The sequence below is a fragment of the Mesoplodon bidens genome, assembly GCF_964165515.1.
Source record: "Mesoplodon bidens genome assembly, chromosome: 5".
Taxonomy (NCBI): Eukaryota; Metazoa; Chordata; class Mammalia; order Artiodactyla; family Ziphiidae; genus Mesoplodon; species Mesoplodon bidens.
In genome coordinates, this window is record NC_138161.1 from 88,006,828 (window position 1) to 88,020,533 (window position 13,706).

At 44.2% G+C, this 13,706-nt stretch overlaps 1 protein-coding gene across 5 annotated transcripts in view; it reads right to left on the reverse strand.

Moving 5' to 3' along the window:
* TNIK (TRAF2 and NCK interacting kinase) overlaps window positions 1-12,445 on the reverse strand; it is a 412,416-nt gene extending 399,971 nt beyond the window's left edge. For all 5 annotated transcript variants that reach the window (XM_081235887.1, XM_081235886.1, XM_081235888.1 and 2 more), the window contains exon 1: window positions 12,026-12,445. In XM_081235887.1, the coding sequence (XP_081092013.1) occupies window positions 12,026-12,082 (57 nt within the window). In that variant the 5' untranslated portion in view covers window positions 12,083-12,445. The remainder of the gene's footprint in view (window positions 1-12,025) is intronic.
* Window positions 12,446-13,706: the final 1,261 nt, after the last annotated feature.

The window sequence follows — 13,706 nt, forward strand, 5'->3', positions numbered from 1 at the left end:
TTATTTATTCGATTGCACGGAAAGAAAACTGTATTCTCTCTGACGGGTGCTAGAATTACCAGTTAAAGAAAACAGAAGAGGGGGTGGCCTTTTAGGAACAGCAAACACTTGGCTTTGACCTTATGAAACATAAGACTACCCAGTCTCTGGCCTCTAAGAGAGTCTTAGGGGTTCAAATAGAAAACCACAGCATTTCCAAACTCAAAGGACACTTTCAACCGTGCAAATGGCTGCAAAGAAGCCATTTCAAGTTCACAGTTTCCCCAGAACCTAAGACACGACCGGTACTAGAAATGAAACTGTCCCAAACTTGGTCCCACACAGAACACCTTGAAAAATGCAATTAATTCACCACCCCCATCTAAAGAGTAACTAACATTTCTGATTTAAATGCTGTACAATTCCCTGATATTTTAATAATATTCAAAACCTCTCCTGAGAAAGTTGGATATGTCCCCCTAATTGTCAATACTGCAAAAAACATAATCATCTTCAACCAGAATTTTTTTTTTTTTTTTTTTTTTTTTTGCGGTACGCAGGCCTCTCACTGCTGTGGCCTCTCCCGTTGCGGAGCACAGGCTCCGGACGCACAGGCTCAGCGGCCATGGCTCATGGGCCAAGCCGCTCCGCGGCATGTGGGATCTTCCCGGACCGGGGCACGAACCATGTCCCCTGCATCGGCAGGCAGGCTCTCAACCGCTGCGCCACCAGGGAAGCCCCAGATATTTTTTGTATTCACTCTACCGATTATTATCTAACCATATCTTTCTCCTTTAAAATAGATGTTCCAAGAGGGGTCTTTGAATTCAGTTTTTCAAAAGCATCTACCCCAGCAGTGAGTATGAAATAAAATGTTGATACATGCTCATTATCAAGTTGTGTACAAAGCTGCCTTAACAACCTTAATCATCATCAACCTTCCCCCAAATAAAAAGACATGCAATATAAGCAGTGTGTTTATCTAAGAACTGTAGATTAAATAACAACATAGGGCATCTTTGTGGCTAGGTCAGAGATGTTTATGGATTGTTGTTTCAAGAAATGTCTGTGGGATTTCTCTGTAAGGAAATCCTCTAACCTGCTGTCTAGATTCCAAACGTCCATTCCATTTTCCAAGCCTCAAAAAATAAACAACCCAAAGATTTCAGACTGCAAACAAAAGAAGGGATGAAAGAGTTGGTGAATACAACTCTTTTTTTCAGCTTCTAGGCAAATGTCAGCACCTCCTGGGGCTTTAAACTGAATCCTTACAGATCCATAGGGAAAAACAGGAAATTAACACCAGAAGGATGCATCTTCTTGATCATGGAGATGGGGCTTTTTCTGGCCCCTGAATAAACTTGCTAATAAAAAAAAAAATGGCAATGCAAAGAACAGTCCAGGATTATCAGCTGAAATGGTATCAGGTGATACTCGATACCATTTCAAGTATTCCCCTTTGTTACAAACAATTCATACACATAAAATATTAGTGTGAAGTTTTAAAGTCCACATTCTTAAAAGTATGTGCCTTCCACAATTTGAAGCCATAAGCCTTAAGAAAAAGTTGCAGTTACCTTATATAAATGACTATTTCCTACTCTGCAACATTGTCAGGCAATGTTGAAGCTGCTGAAACCGAGGATCTCACTTTGAGAACCACTGTTTAGGCAATTAACCTGTCAACCAGCTCTTAGAAAATCACAATGCACAGGATCACAGTTACTGAGAATCAACCAGCCGCAGAATCCTCTTCTATCTATGGATAAGCCATGCTAGTCCTTGCTCCAAACACTCTCAAAATTGCCAACACAGGACGTACATGCAAGAGGACAATACACAGACACATGCCCAAAACAGCAAGAAATCATTACTATGGTGAGACTAAAGATGTTTCATTTCTCCAGTGCATTTCTTTATGATGTATCCTACTGCGCAGTTTAATGTATTTTTCTCAGATAGAAATTACTAAACCACAATGCATAGCCATTCTCCCTCTCACTACCCCACTTCATTTCACTTACTAATGGGAGTTTCATCTGAGGCCAGGGCACAAAATGTGGTGAAGGAGCCCATTTTAAAGCTTATTTATATTATTAATATTTTAGTGTCTGTAAGGACCAAAGCCATGATCAACCCTCAGTTCTTAATGGTCAGAAATCAAGCAGAGGCATTGATAAGGTGCAGATATAATCTAAACTTGCCATCAGGCTGAACAAAAGGATGCACGCAAACAATCCAACAGAATCCCAAGCTCTAACTCTCCAATTATTGCATAGGTTTTTAAAGCATTAACTTCAAATGCATACTTTTCTCATGACCCTGTTCTGGATTTAAGTGCATTTATATCCAGATTATAATCAGAAAGGGTATTAATTAGATATTGTTTGCAAGTACTCTGAGATATAAAGTGCTCTATAAATGCTAAATATTATTATTTAAATACAGTTTGCAATTACTGCTTACAACCTATTCCACCACCACACTGCTATAATTTGATTACAGGAAGCACCCCCCCCAAAAAAAAACCACCTAGAAGTAGAAATGATGAAACCATGCGCATGTGAAGCTCAGATTTTTACCCTAGGTATAAATAATTCATAGGCATTTTAAATGGAGAGTTAGGTTGTAAAATCTAGTGAGATCAAGGCAGTTGGCCTCCACAAGACTGAAAACCACAAAGTTATGTTGATTTTATAAGTTTCTTACTTATAAACCAGGTGGAAAGTAGACTGTGGTCAAAAACACAGGGCTCTTTACTCTTTTGGCTGACAACTCCGTCTTCCATTTTCTCCATTCTAATCTTAAAATATCTATATCTGTCTGAAAAAAAGTGTAACTCCAGATTTTGATTTTAATAATTATCTGGCAGATAAAAGCTTGAGAATGGCTCCTGTTCTAACATGTCTTCTCATCTTGCTATCTTCTGTGATAATCACAAACTCAGTGGTCTTCAATTCTTAAAAAATGGAAACCTTTGAGCCTGATTCCACATGCCTTCCAAACACACTTGTTGGATAGTTCTCCAAAGAGAAGGGCAGATTAAACATAAACGTACCTTATATACAATGTAAAAGGAAATCACTGCTAATCGCAAAATGGTTCATATTTTATGCTTTCAGGTTTTTAGACAAGAAAAAGAACAATTAACATGTTCTAAGCTGACCTTGGTTATTTAAAAAACAAAATCACAAGGGAAGAAATATTTTAGAAATAACACTTAAGACACAACTATGCTCATCAAAGAGATCCTATGCCCCAAACGAAAGTCTTCTGGGAAATCTGTGAACCCAGGGAGATAATACATCAGATAATTCTGATGTCATGACAAGGTCCGTGAGTCAAATACTGGCCATGCGAGTTACTATGGGCACTGGCTTTAGGGTAGGTCAATCGTAAGTTCGGCCATTTAGAAGCTTTATGACCTTTGGTAAATTAATTGATCTTTCCAAGCCTCATGCATTCATCTGTACACTTACCTCACAGGAAACTGGGAGATAATTTGACAATGTCAAGAACCTTAAAGATCATTTATAACTTTCACTGTAAATTGCACTTCTAAGAAGTTATTCTAAGGAAACAGAGATGTATACAAAGACTTATGTATAAGGATAAATAATGTATAAAAATAATGTGTACAAAGACTTATATATAAGAATGTTTGATTATCAAAGCACTATTTGCATGAGTTGAAAAGTTGGAAATAGCCAAAAGTTTCATCAGTAGGAACTGGTTAAATATATCATGATGCATCCCCACAGTAAAATGCTAAGTGGTCCTTAAAACATATGATTAGAAATTTGAACACTGACTGAATGAAGAAATTAAAAATTACATTTCTTAGGCATGATTATGGTATTGTGGTTATGTGACTTTTAAGATTGTTTATCTTTTAGAAATATTGAAATATTTACAAGTGAAAAGATATGATGCTTCAAAATAATATGGGAGAGGAAGAGGATGGGGGTGTAGATAAAATAAGATTGGGTACAAGTGGAAAATTGTTAATTTGGGGGCTCATTACACTACTCTACTTTTAAAAATAATTTTATTTAGATTTAATTGACATTCCATAAATTCACCCTTTTGAAGTATACAAGTGACTTTTAGTAAATGCACAGAGTTGAGCGACCATCACCACGACCAGGACACAAGCAGTCTCTTCCTACACCCTCTCTCCTCCAGCTCCAGCAACCCCTAATCTACTTTCTGTCTCTATGCATTTGCCTATTCTGGACATTTCATATAAATAGAATTATATAACATGTGGCCTTTTGTGTCTGGCTTCTTTCACTTAGCATAATGTTCATCCATGGTATAGCATGTATCAGCACTTCCTTTCATTACTGAATAATATGCCATCTTATGAATATAATGCATTTTGTTCATTCATTCATCAGCTGATGGATGTTTAGGTTGTTTCCTATCTTTGGCTATTATGAATAATGCTACTAAAAATATTGGTGTACAAGTTTTTGTGTGGATATATGTTTTTCAATTCTCTTTGGTATATACCTAGGACTGGAATTGCTGGGGCACATGGTAACTCTCTAGTTAACACTTTGAGGAGATGCCGACCTGTTTTCCTAAGTGGCTGCACCATTTTACATTCCCACCAGCAATGTAAGAGCATTCCAGCAATCTTTCTACTTTTCCGTAAGTTTTAAGCTCCCCATGATAAAGAATTTTTAAAAATTTTGCCATAGAAAAACATTAATAGTATGCAAAGTGGCTGATTATTAAGTTTTTAAAAAAAGGTTGTAGATAATATATACAACATAATCTTAATTTTTTAAAACTATCCATTTAGCTATGTGTAGAAAAAACTACTAAGCCATATACCAAAATATATATGTGGCTATCATTGGGAATCATGAATTCTTTTCTTTTTTTCTCCATTTTCCAAGTTTTCTGCAATGATCATGCATTGCTTTTATAATGAGAACAACAAAAAGCTTTTTTTAATTTAAACATACTTTTAACAATTCAGCAGTCTTTGCTCCCATTCCCAACCTACATTTTCCGGACCCTGGAGCCCCAGAGGTCATCCTGGTGGGATTCCTAAGAAAATCAAAAATACACATTGCCGGGCTTCCCTGGTGGCGCAGTGGTTGAGAGTCTGCCTGCCAATGCAGGGGACACGGGTTCGAGCCCTGGTCTGGGAAGATCCCACATGCCGCAGAGCAACTGGGCCCATGAGCCACAACTACTGAGCCTGCATTTCTGGAGCCTGTGCTCCGCAACGAGAGAGGCCGCGACAGTGAGAGGCCCGCGCACCGCGATGAAGAGTGGCCCCCGCTCACCGCAACTAGAGAAAGCCCTCGCACAGAAATGAAGACCCAACACAGCCAAATAAATAAATAAATAAATTTATTTTTTTAAAAAAAAATACACATTGCCTTCATGAAGCTTGCTGTCTAGTAGTAAATATAAGCCAAGACGGAAAGTTCTGAGGTCTAAAAAAAAAGTTATGAGATCAGTTCGGAGAGGATTTAAAAGTGAGAGGGCTAATTTCTAACTGAAAGGATCAGGGCAAATTTGGTGGAAAAGGTGGCATTGGAATGCTGAGTGCTGGGGTAGTAGGTACAGAAAAAGAGAATAAGGTAGGTCACCCCCTAAAGAGCATCCACGGGGAGAAGGAAGCTGTTCCCTATGGCAGGTGAGAAGGAACGGTCGTTAACTGCAGGGGATGGTGTGGGGCCCAGCTGAATTTTAACTGGTCTTGAAGTAAAGAGTTTAGTCTTTGTTCTGTAGACTGTGAGGAGGCGGGGAAGGCCGAGAATTAACAATACCCAGACTGGGCTTCCCTGGTGGCGCAGTGGTTGAGAATCTGCCCCCCGATGGAGGGGACATGGGTTCGAGCCCTGGTCTAGAAGATCCCACATGCCGCGGAGCAACTGGGCCCGTGAGCCACAACTACTGAGCCTGCTGGTGCTCCGCAGCAGGAGAGGCCGCGATAGTGAGAGGCCCGCGCACCGCGATGAAGAGTGGCCCCCGCTTGCCACAACTAGAGAAAGCCCTCGCACAGAAACGAAGGCCCAACACAGCCAAAAATAAATAAATAAATTAATTAATTAAAAAAAAAAAACCCAGACTGAAACTGTGCTTTAGGAAGACTAACGTGGCTGCAGTGCCCAAGGGAAACTGGCCAGGAGAAGGCTGGAGACAAGGGGACCCAGGGAATAGATATTAAGGAAAGATGTTTAAGGTTGGGGTAAAATAAAACGTGTTTTGAGAATTTCCAGGCACCCCCTTGAGATAAGTACAGGCAGCCTGGCCATGTAAAAAAAGTGGATGGAGAATCATCTTTCTCCAGAGGGAAATCAGCTTCCAACATTTTCTATTTAAGTCCCCCCTCTCTCTCCGCTAGGAACCTTATATTTCCATGTGCAGAATAACATTTCTTTCAAAACTATCACCCAGATTTTCTGGGAATTCTCAGCACGCTGCTAGTTCGGGCCCTTTTCTCACAGAGCTACTCCCCCCCACCCCACCACAGAAATGGAAGAACCGACTGAACATGAAAGCATCTTTCAGACACAAGTTATCCCAAATTCTATGAGAAACGCAGACTCAGACTGATTCTGCTCAGCTGGTCAGGGCTGCCATGATTCGATCACAGTAGCTCAAAGCTGGGTGGGCTTTAGAACCACTATCACTGAAAGAAGGAATGGCGTAGAACAAGAAGGGCACGGAAGATTAATTCCAGGGCAGACAGAGACACAGAAAGAAGAAAGGCCCAACCAGCAAGACTCAAAATTACGATATTTCAAAGAGCCTTACTGATAAGTGGGGAAAATATGATATACCCATAAAAGAAAAGTGTTGGGTATTCTTTAATCAACAAAATATTGCATGACCTCCTAAGGCAATAATTTGGCAAACAGCAAACCATGACTTATATTAGTTTTTGTACAAAGATTACTCCAGTTAATAATGAACAATGAAAATGATTACACATATTTCTCTGATGTTCTGATAACTACCACTACACCCTATTTTATTGTGAGGCAACATCATGGCAAAGAAAACACCTGTTTAATATCTCTAAAAAACAGCACATGTATCTAATTTAAAAACTGTTATGCTATTATCATTTTAAGATACCGTTATCTTAGCAATTCATGCAACATTACTAAATTCTCATTTAAGACCAAATTTAATTCATTGCTCTGGGGTAATGAATTACTAATGTTTCAAGATTTCTTGAAGCCCACGAGACCTCTGACCAGAAGGTTTTAAACACTGGACTTGTAGTGTTATCATTTCAGGCACCCACTCCCTGCCCCACCTCACACACACACAAACTTTGAGAAGGCACAGCCACAATAAATGTGTTTTTATTTGCATAATGGTTAATCCATAAAGAGGAGAAAAAGTCTTTAAAAAAAGAAAAGAAAAAGGTTTTAATGAATAATGCTGATACTTGATACTGGTTTAGAAATATGCTAATCTCCAAAAAGTTTCTGGGCTGAACTCACCTCGAGCAAAGGTCAACCCAGGCCATCAGAGGGTCAGACAGAGACCATGAGAGGTCAACATAAGGCCATACTGATACATTCAAAGGAAAAAAGTACTATTAAAAAGATGCAAGACCTTCTGATATCTTTTTCTCAGGATCATTTTCTGTTACACACAATCATTGGGATCAAATGTTGGTGGAATCAAGTTTCCCATAAAATTCTATTTAATCATGGAATTAGCATATCTGTGTAGTGCTTTACAGTTTTCAAAGCACTGCCATAAATACTTATTGATTTTTGAAACCTGTGTATGAGGAAGGCAAGCAGTTGTGATCATTCCCATTTTTGAGTTAATTATGGACAAAAGACTGATCCAAAGTCACAGAATTAATAAGACATGGACACAGAACCCAGTGCTCAGTCCACTCCATTAACTCATTCATTTATTCAACTAACTGGGACTATGGACTCAGAGATGAACGAGACCTAGCCTCTGGCCCCAAGGAGCCCACAGTTTAGTGAGCAGGTAGAAAGAAAACCCCATACCGTTTATAATACAAACGTAAAAAGCATAGCAGGAAGAATGCATGCAAGTCTTCCAGATGAGGTCAATTCTTAAACCTAGGTTTCAATGGAGAAAGAAACATCTAGGCCCACCAGGGAGTGAGGGGTAGAGGGAGAAAGACAAGCAGAGGTCATCCAGTTCTGCTCAAATAGAAAAGTGAGTGTGAGTGCTGGCAGAAACTTAAGAGTATGAAGTCAGCAGCGGCCCATCTTGGCCTTGACTGGCTTACTCTGTGGGCCAAGCTAAGGACAGCCACGGTGCTCAGATTCAGATGTATGCTAATCTCCAAAAAGCTTTCTGGGCTGACCTCACCTCCTATGCAATAAAGCATACTGGTGGCACCTTTCATTTCTTCTAATACTGTCATATCTTGAAGGAAGACTGACTCAAGCCCTGCATCTGAATGAGTAGATTGTTTTCTATAGCCTATGTATGTATACATACATTTCATACACCCACATGGATAGTTTATATCCGTAAAACTATGTAGAATATAAGTATCCACATAGGTTATACAAAACCTACATAGAACTCTATAAACCTTGCATGCAGAGACATCTGAATAATGGGTATGTCTAGACCAACCCCTTGAGATATGTTTAGATGGAAAAGGGTTACGGAGAGAGAGGTTACCATGCAGGACAACCATCTGTCCTAGATGATTCAGACAGTCATTTGCCTGCAGAGGAGGAATTGAAGGGGTTGGACAAGATGAATTCCAAAGATACTTTAAAGCTCCATGGTTTAATGTTTTATGAGCTTACCTGCATGAAGCAGTTTCTCTATTTTTGATAAGTAAAATTCCATGACCCTGGTGAAATAATTCCTCTCTGCCATTTTTTTGTGTGTGCTCAGGCAGAAAATGTATCATTGATATCTGATTTAGCCACAGACAATGTGACTTAGAGCACTGAATGAGAAGTCAGGAAACCTATATCCTCTCCGCAAACCACCCTTCTCCCCTCCCCTGCTCACCCCACCTCCAAGCAGGGAGGGGGCTGTGTGACCTTGGGCAATAGACTTGACCTCTCTGGGCTACAGCTTCCCAGGTATTAAATGAAAGGAGTGGCTAAGTGTTCTACAATTCTCTTCCAGCTCTACATCTATGAAATCATTCCTCTCCCTCAAGACTTAGTTTATCTCCACAGCTCTAAAAATCAGGACTAATGAAACTGGATTCAGATCACCTCTTTTCTAACCATCCTCTCTTTTCTTACTTTTTAAAACCATCCAAATCTTACATAATTTAAGTGATCAGTGCTTCCCTGGTTGCTCTGGTTTAAATTATGCATTGTTGCTATTTGGGGAAAATTTAGACTGGGTCCAGTCTGGGATCACTGGCTGAGAACAATAAGCCCCCAAAGTGAGAAAGGATAAAGGCCTCTCCAGACAGGATCTGCTTTTAATGCATTGAGCACAGAGTTTACAAAAAGGGCATTGATTGTGTAAAAGAGCCACCAAAACAGCAAGGGACTGGTAAGGCTGCAGTAAATTCTCCTAGATGCCACTGACCTTGGCTGCATTTCAGGGGTCAGGCATTCCCCAGGAAGTTCTCAGCAGGCAGGCTTTCGTGAGGGTTTGGGAACAAATGAGACCTCTCATCTACATGAGCCCATCTCTCTTAATCTGGGAAAACAGAAAAAGATCATCTGCCCTCTGATTTGTGGAGATTACCTCTGTGGCCTTTGGACTCAGCTCCAGGCCTGCACAACTTACCCACCACAAGATGGTCGCAGACCCCTGACCTCCGGGAAGCAATTGTCCCCACATCTGCACTTAAGTCCTCCTGCTAGCAGTTCCCCATCTCCTGGGCTAGCTGGAGGCTGTAGCCCTCCCTCTTTCCACACCTCCTGCAGGCAGAAATACAGTGGCAAAGCACTAAAGCCCAAGCCACAAAGAGCAATTTCAGTGAATTGTGCAAAGATGTCTTTTCAAAATACTGATCTCCCAAGCGCAGGTGTGAATCGAACTCCAGGTCGGCCGAGGAGCCCTTGTGGTTGCTCATAAGCTTGCAAGCTCTGGGTATCTCTGAAAACCTTCCCCAGGAAAAAAGCCCACAAGGGACACCTCCAGACCAAGCCCAACTTACAATCCTATCAGAGCGCTATCCATTAGAGAAGCAACGTTGAGATTCCGGCTCAGGGAAATCGCAAGACTTGCCCATTGTTCAGACTCCCATCCCCCCGCCCCGTCCTCCTCCCCAGCTTTGCCACTTTCCTCTACCCTGAAGTCTGGGCCATCCATCCACCTGATTAACCCGCTGGCAGAAACTCCCAGCGCAGAAAGTAGGGCAAATGAACACACACAGTCTGTAAAGCAGGAAGCCACAGACTTGGCCAAAGCACCCACCCCGTTACCAACCACCACCCCCAGCTGCCCAGGGGGCAGCGGGTTCTGAATGTGGCCTTTCGGCGCCAGGGAAATAGCTTACTGTAATAACACATGAATGAGCTTTTGCTACCCAACTATCAAAAAAAGCCATTTCAAATGGCATCTCTGCTCCTTCTCAGCCCCTTGGCTGCCTCCCAGAAACCTCACCTCTGAGATGGAAGGATTAAGGAGAAGGGGAGGGTAGGTCAGGAGAGAGAGGATTAACGAGACTAAAGAAAAAGTACCACTTTGACCATAAAGGTAGTTCTTTAAAATAACAGTGGAGAAGGCAATGTCAAGGCAACTACTGAAGATTCAGGTATACAACCCCAAGATTTAGCATCTAACAATGTATTCTTCAGGAGGGCGTGGGAACTTCCAAGCTTCCCCTATCCTGCCTGTCTCTGTGTTGAGAGCCACCATCAATTTGGTCTCACCGACCCTCCCTGCCTCATGTATATACAATCGCTTTTTTTTTTAATTTATTTTTAGTTCAAGAGAGGAAAAAGCCGTGCTAAGATTGGTAGCCCACCCTTCTCAGACCCCCGCTGCTGCTGCCACCCACACCCCTCCCCCCTTCCAGGCAGGCAGCATCTAATTAACATCGCAAGAAAGCTCTGCCCCCTTCCCCGAAGGAGTGTGTTGGGCTTGGGGGGGTGGGGAGGCGTCGAGGCTGCACTAGGATTCCTGGTATTCCGATCTCAAAACAACAGCAAAATGGATTCTATATCAGTGATGTCTTAGTCAATACAATGAAACGGCGTCTGAGGCAATTCACGTGAGGGTAAATGCAAACCAGGGTGTCTGGAGGGGCGTGGGGGTAGGTGCTTTACAAAGGACTAGCCACAGACCCAGAGAAAAGACACACACACACACACACACTCTCACTCACACTCCCAGGAGTTCCGGTCTGATTGGGGAAAAGCAGAGAACACATCCCTTTCACCTGCTTAAGTTCAGCCATAAAACTGAAATGTCACAGCCACAAAGTCAGCAAGCACAGGCAGGGCTGAGTTACAACGATAAATAAAGGTGAGCGGCAGACCTGCGTTTAAGAGAGCGCTGAGAGGGAGTCGGGGCGCCGACGGCAGAAAAGGGGGGGGCAGGGGAGGCAGTTGCCGGCTACAAGACCAGCATAGCAATAGCTGCCCCCTTGGAGCGTCAGGTTAGGCTTCTCGGGGACAGCCAGGCTCACAATGTCATCTAGCAGGTAGCTGGAAAACGTGAGGGACCAGTGCCTTTATTCGCGCTGCTGTTATTCTTTTTGCAGAAAGGGACAGTGGGGTCTAGAGCCTTGGCACTAAACGACTGCCCGGGGCTTGTGTACACACACACGCACGCACACACACACACACGAGCCTTTCATTTTAATGCTCTTACACGGGTCTACGATGAAACTGGCATAAGCTCCACGAGTTCTCAGGGGAGCTTTGGCTGCCACCAAAGGAGGACACGTACTGCACAGCCCCTGCTGTGGGTGCTTAGCCAAGAGCACCTCAGCAACCCCCGAATCTAAACGAGAATCCAGGTTCCCTCGCGTCGCATTCGCCCGCCTCTGCCCACCAGCCCGAGCCCCAGTTCCACGCACCGAGCCCATTCACCCTGACCCAAAACACTGGAAAGAAATCAGAAAACATGTTCCGCTCACCCTCAAAGCCGAGAGATCGATTTCATCCAGGCTGCGAGCCGGAGAGTCGCTCGCCATGTCGACTTCTTCGCGGGAGAAATGGACCAAAACCACCCCGAAGATTCCCCGTTGAAAATTCCACCTCGGTCTACTTCACTCGCGTCCTCATGCGGGTGTCGCGCCAGAGGCCCGGGGCCCAGCCTCCCCCGCCCACCCCGGCCCCACAGCGCCTGATCGCGATCCTCCGCGCGTCAGTCCGCCGGCTCCTGGAGCCCAGGCTGCGCGGATCTCCAAGCCCGGAGTCGCGGTGCGTGTGGGCTGCGCGCCCTGAGCAGCTAAGGGCGCTGGGGCTGCGTGGGTGTATTTAAATGGGACATGCTTCTTTGCTTGTGCGTGGATGGCGGCTGCATTGGCTGTTATAATGAGACACATCAACTCCTCCACTCAGCTGGGGGGGTGGGGGTGGAGAACCACACAGAACTGTCTATCACCGCTTCCTGGGAGGAGTAAAGAGGGCGGGGGGGAAGAGGCGGAGGAGGCGTGGTCTCCTACTGGGGAGAGGCCGCGCTTCCTGACCCGGTCCCTCTGCACCAGCGTGGATGGGGGAGGGGCGCGCACCCTTTCAGCCCAGGTTTTGCGGGCTAATCGGGCTGGATCTAAAGAGCTGTTCCTGAACCCTGCCGTGCTTATCGTAGGGACAAGGGGACTTTATTTTTGTGTCCAATTCGTGCGCTGCAGCAAAATGGCCCTTCAGTCGTATTTTGAGGGGTTCTCGGCAGGGTTCAAATGCTCCAACGTTGAAAAAAAATCCGGAGGGAAAAAGAAAAAGAGCGACGCCCTCCCTCCCCCATTAATTATTTGTGGGGCTGGAGTAGCGCGGGCTGCTGCAACCGGTGCATATAAGGACTTGTGTGCAAGGAAGGGGGTCCGCCTCCAGCCACGGAACGAATGGGGGAGAAGCGCACTCGCGCCGGGCGCCCAGACCCCCGCTTCGGCAATTTGCAGCTGCCGCTGGGTCGGGTCCTCCTGCGGCCCCCGGGACCCCGCATGGCAGTTCTAGAGGGCCGGTCACTCGCCGCCTCCGGGCTGGGAAGGTTTGCGAAAAGCGGGAAAGCTGGGAGCTCTGAGCTCCCTCTTGGCCTCGCCACACCCAGGACCTACCCGTACCGCAGTTCCCCCACGGAAACGACCGAACTGAAACGAGGATTGTTCTCTGGGTGCAATGGCTTGAATGCTTCAGGTAATTCAGAAGGCAATACTGGATAAGGCAGCACACGCCGCCTCAGGACCCTGCATCGTCCTTTCCGGCTGTGTTTCTGCTACTGACCTACCCAGATTGATAGAGAAAGTTTGGCTGGCGGATAAGATGTAACCCAGAAGATGTACGGCGTGAGAGCGATTTCACTCCATCCGCATTCTCATTTATAGGCCGTACGTTTACAGTGGTAAACCTGACATTCTGTAATCTGGAGTGTCAAGTCACTTTCCCCAACCTCCTCGCACAGCCCTTCCTGTCCGGCCTTGGCCACGCGAAATACATAGGATGAAACGCTAAAATTGAACTTTTCTCCCAATACAGCAGTAGCTTCGAAAGCATTATCTGCACCTCTGTTAAGATGAGAATTTTCTTCTGGCCAAGTGTCCTGAGGGTTTTTTAGTCGTGCGGTATGAATATCAGCTTCAGAGCAATGCTTTTGAATGA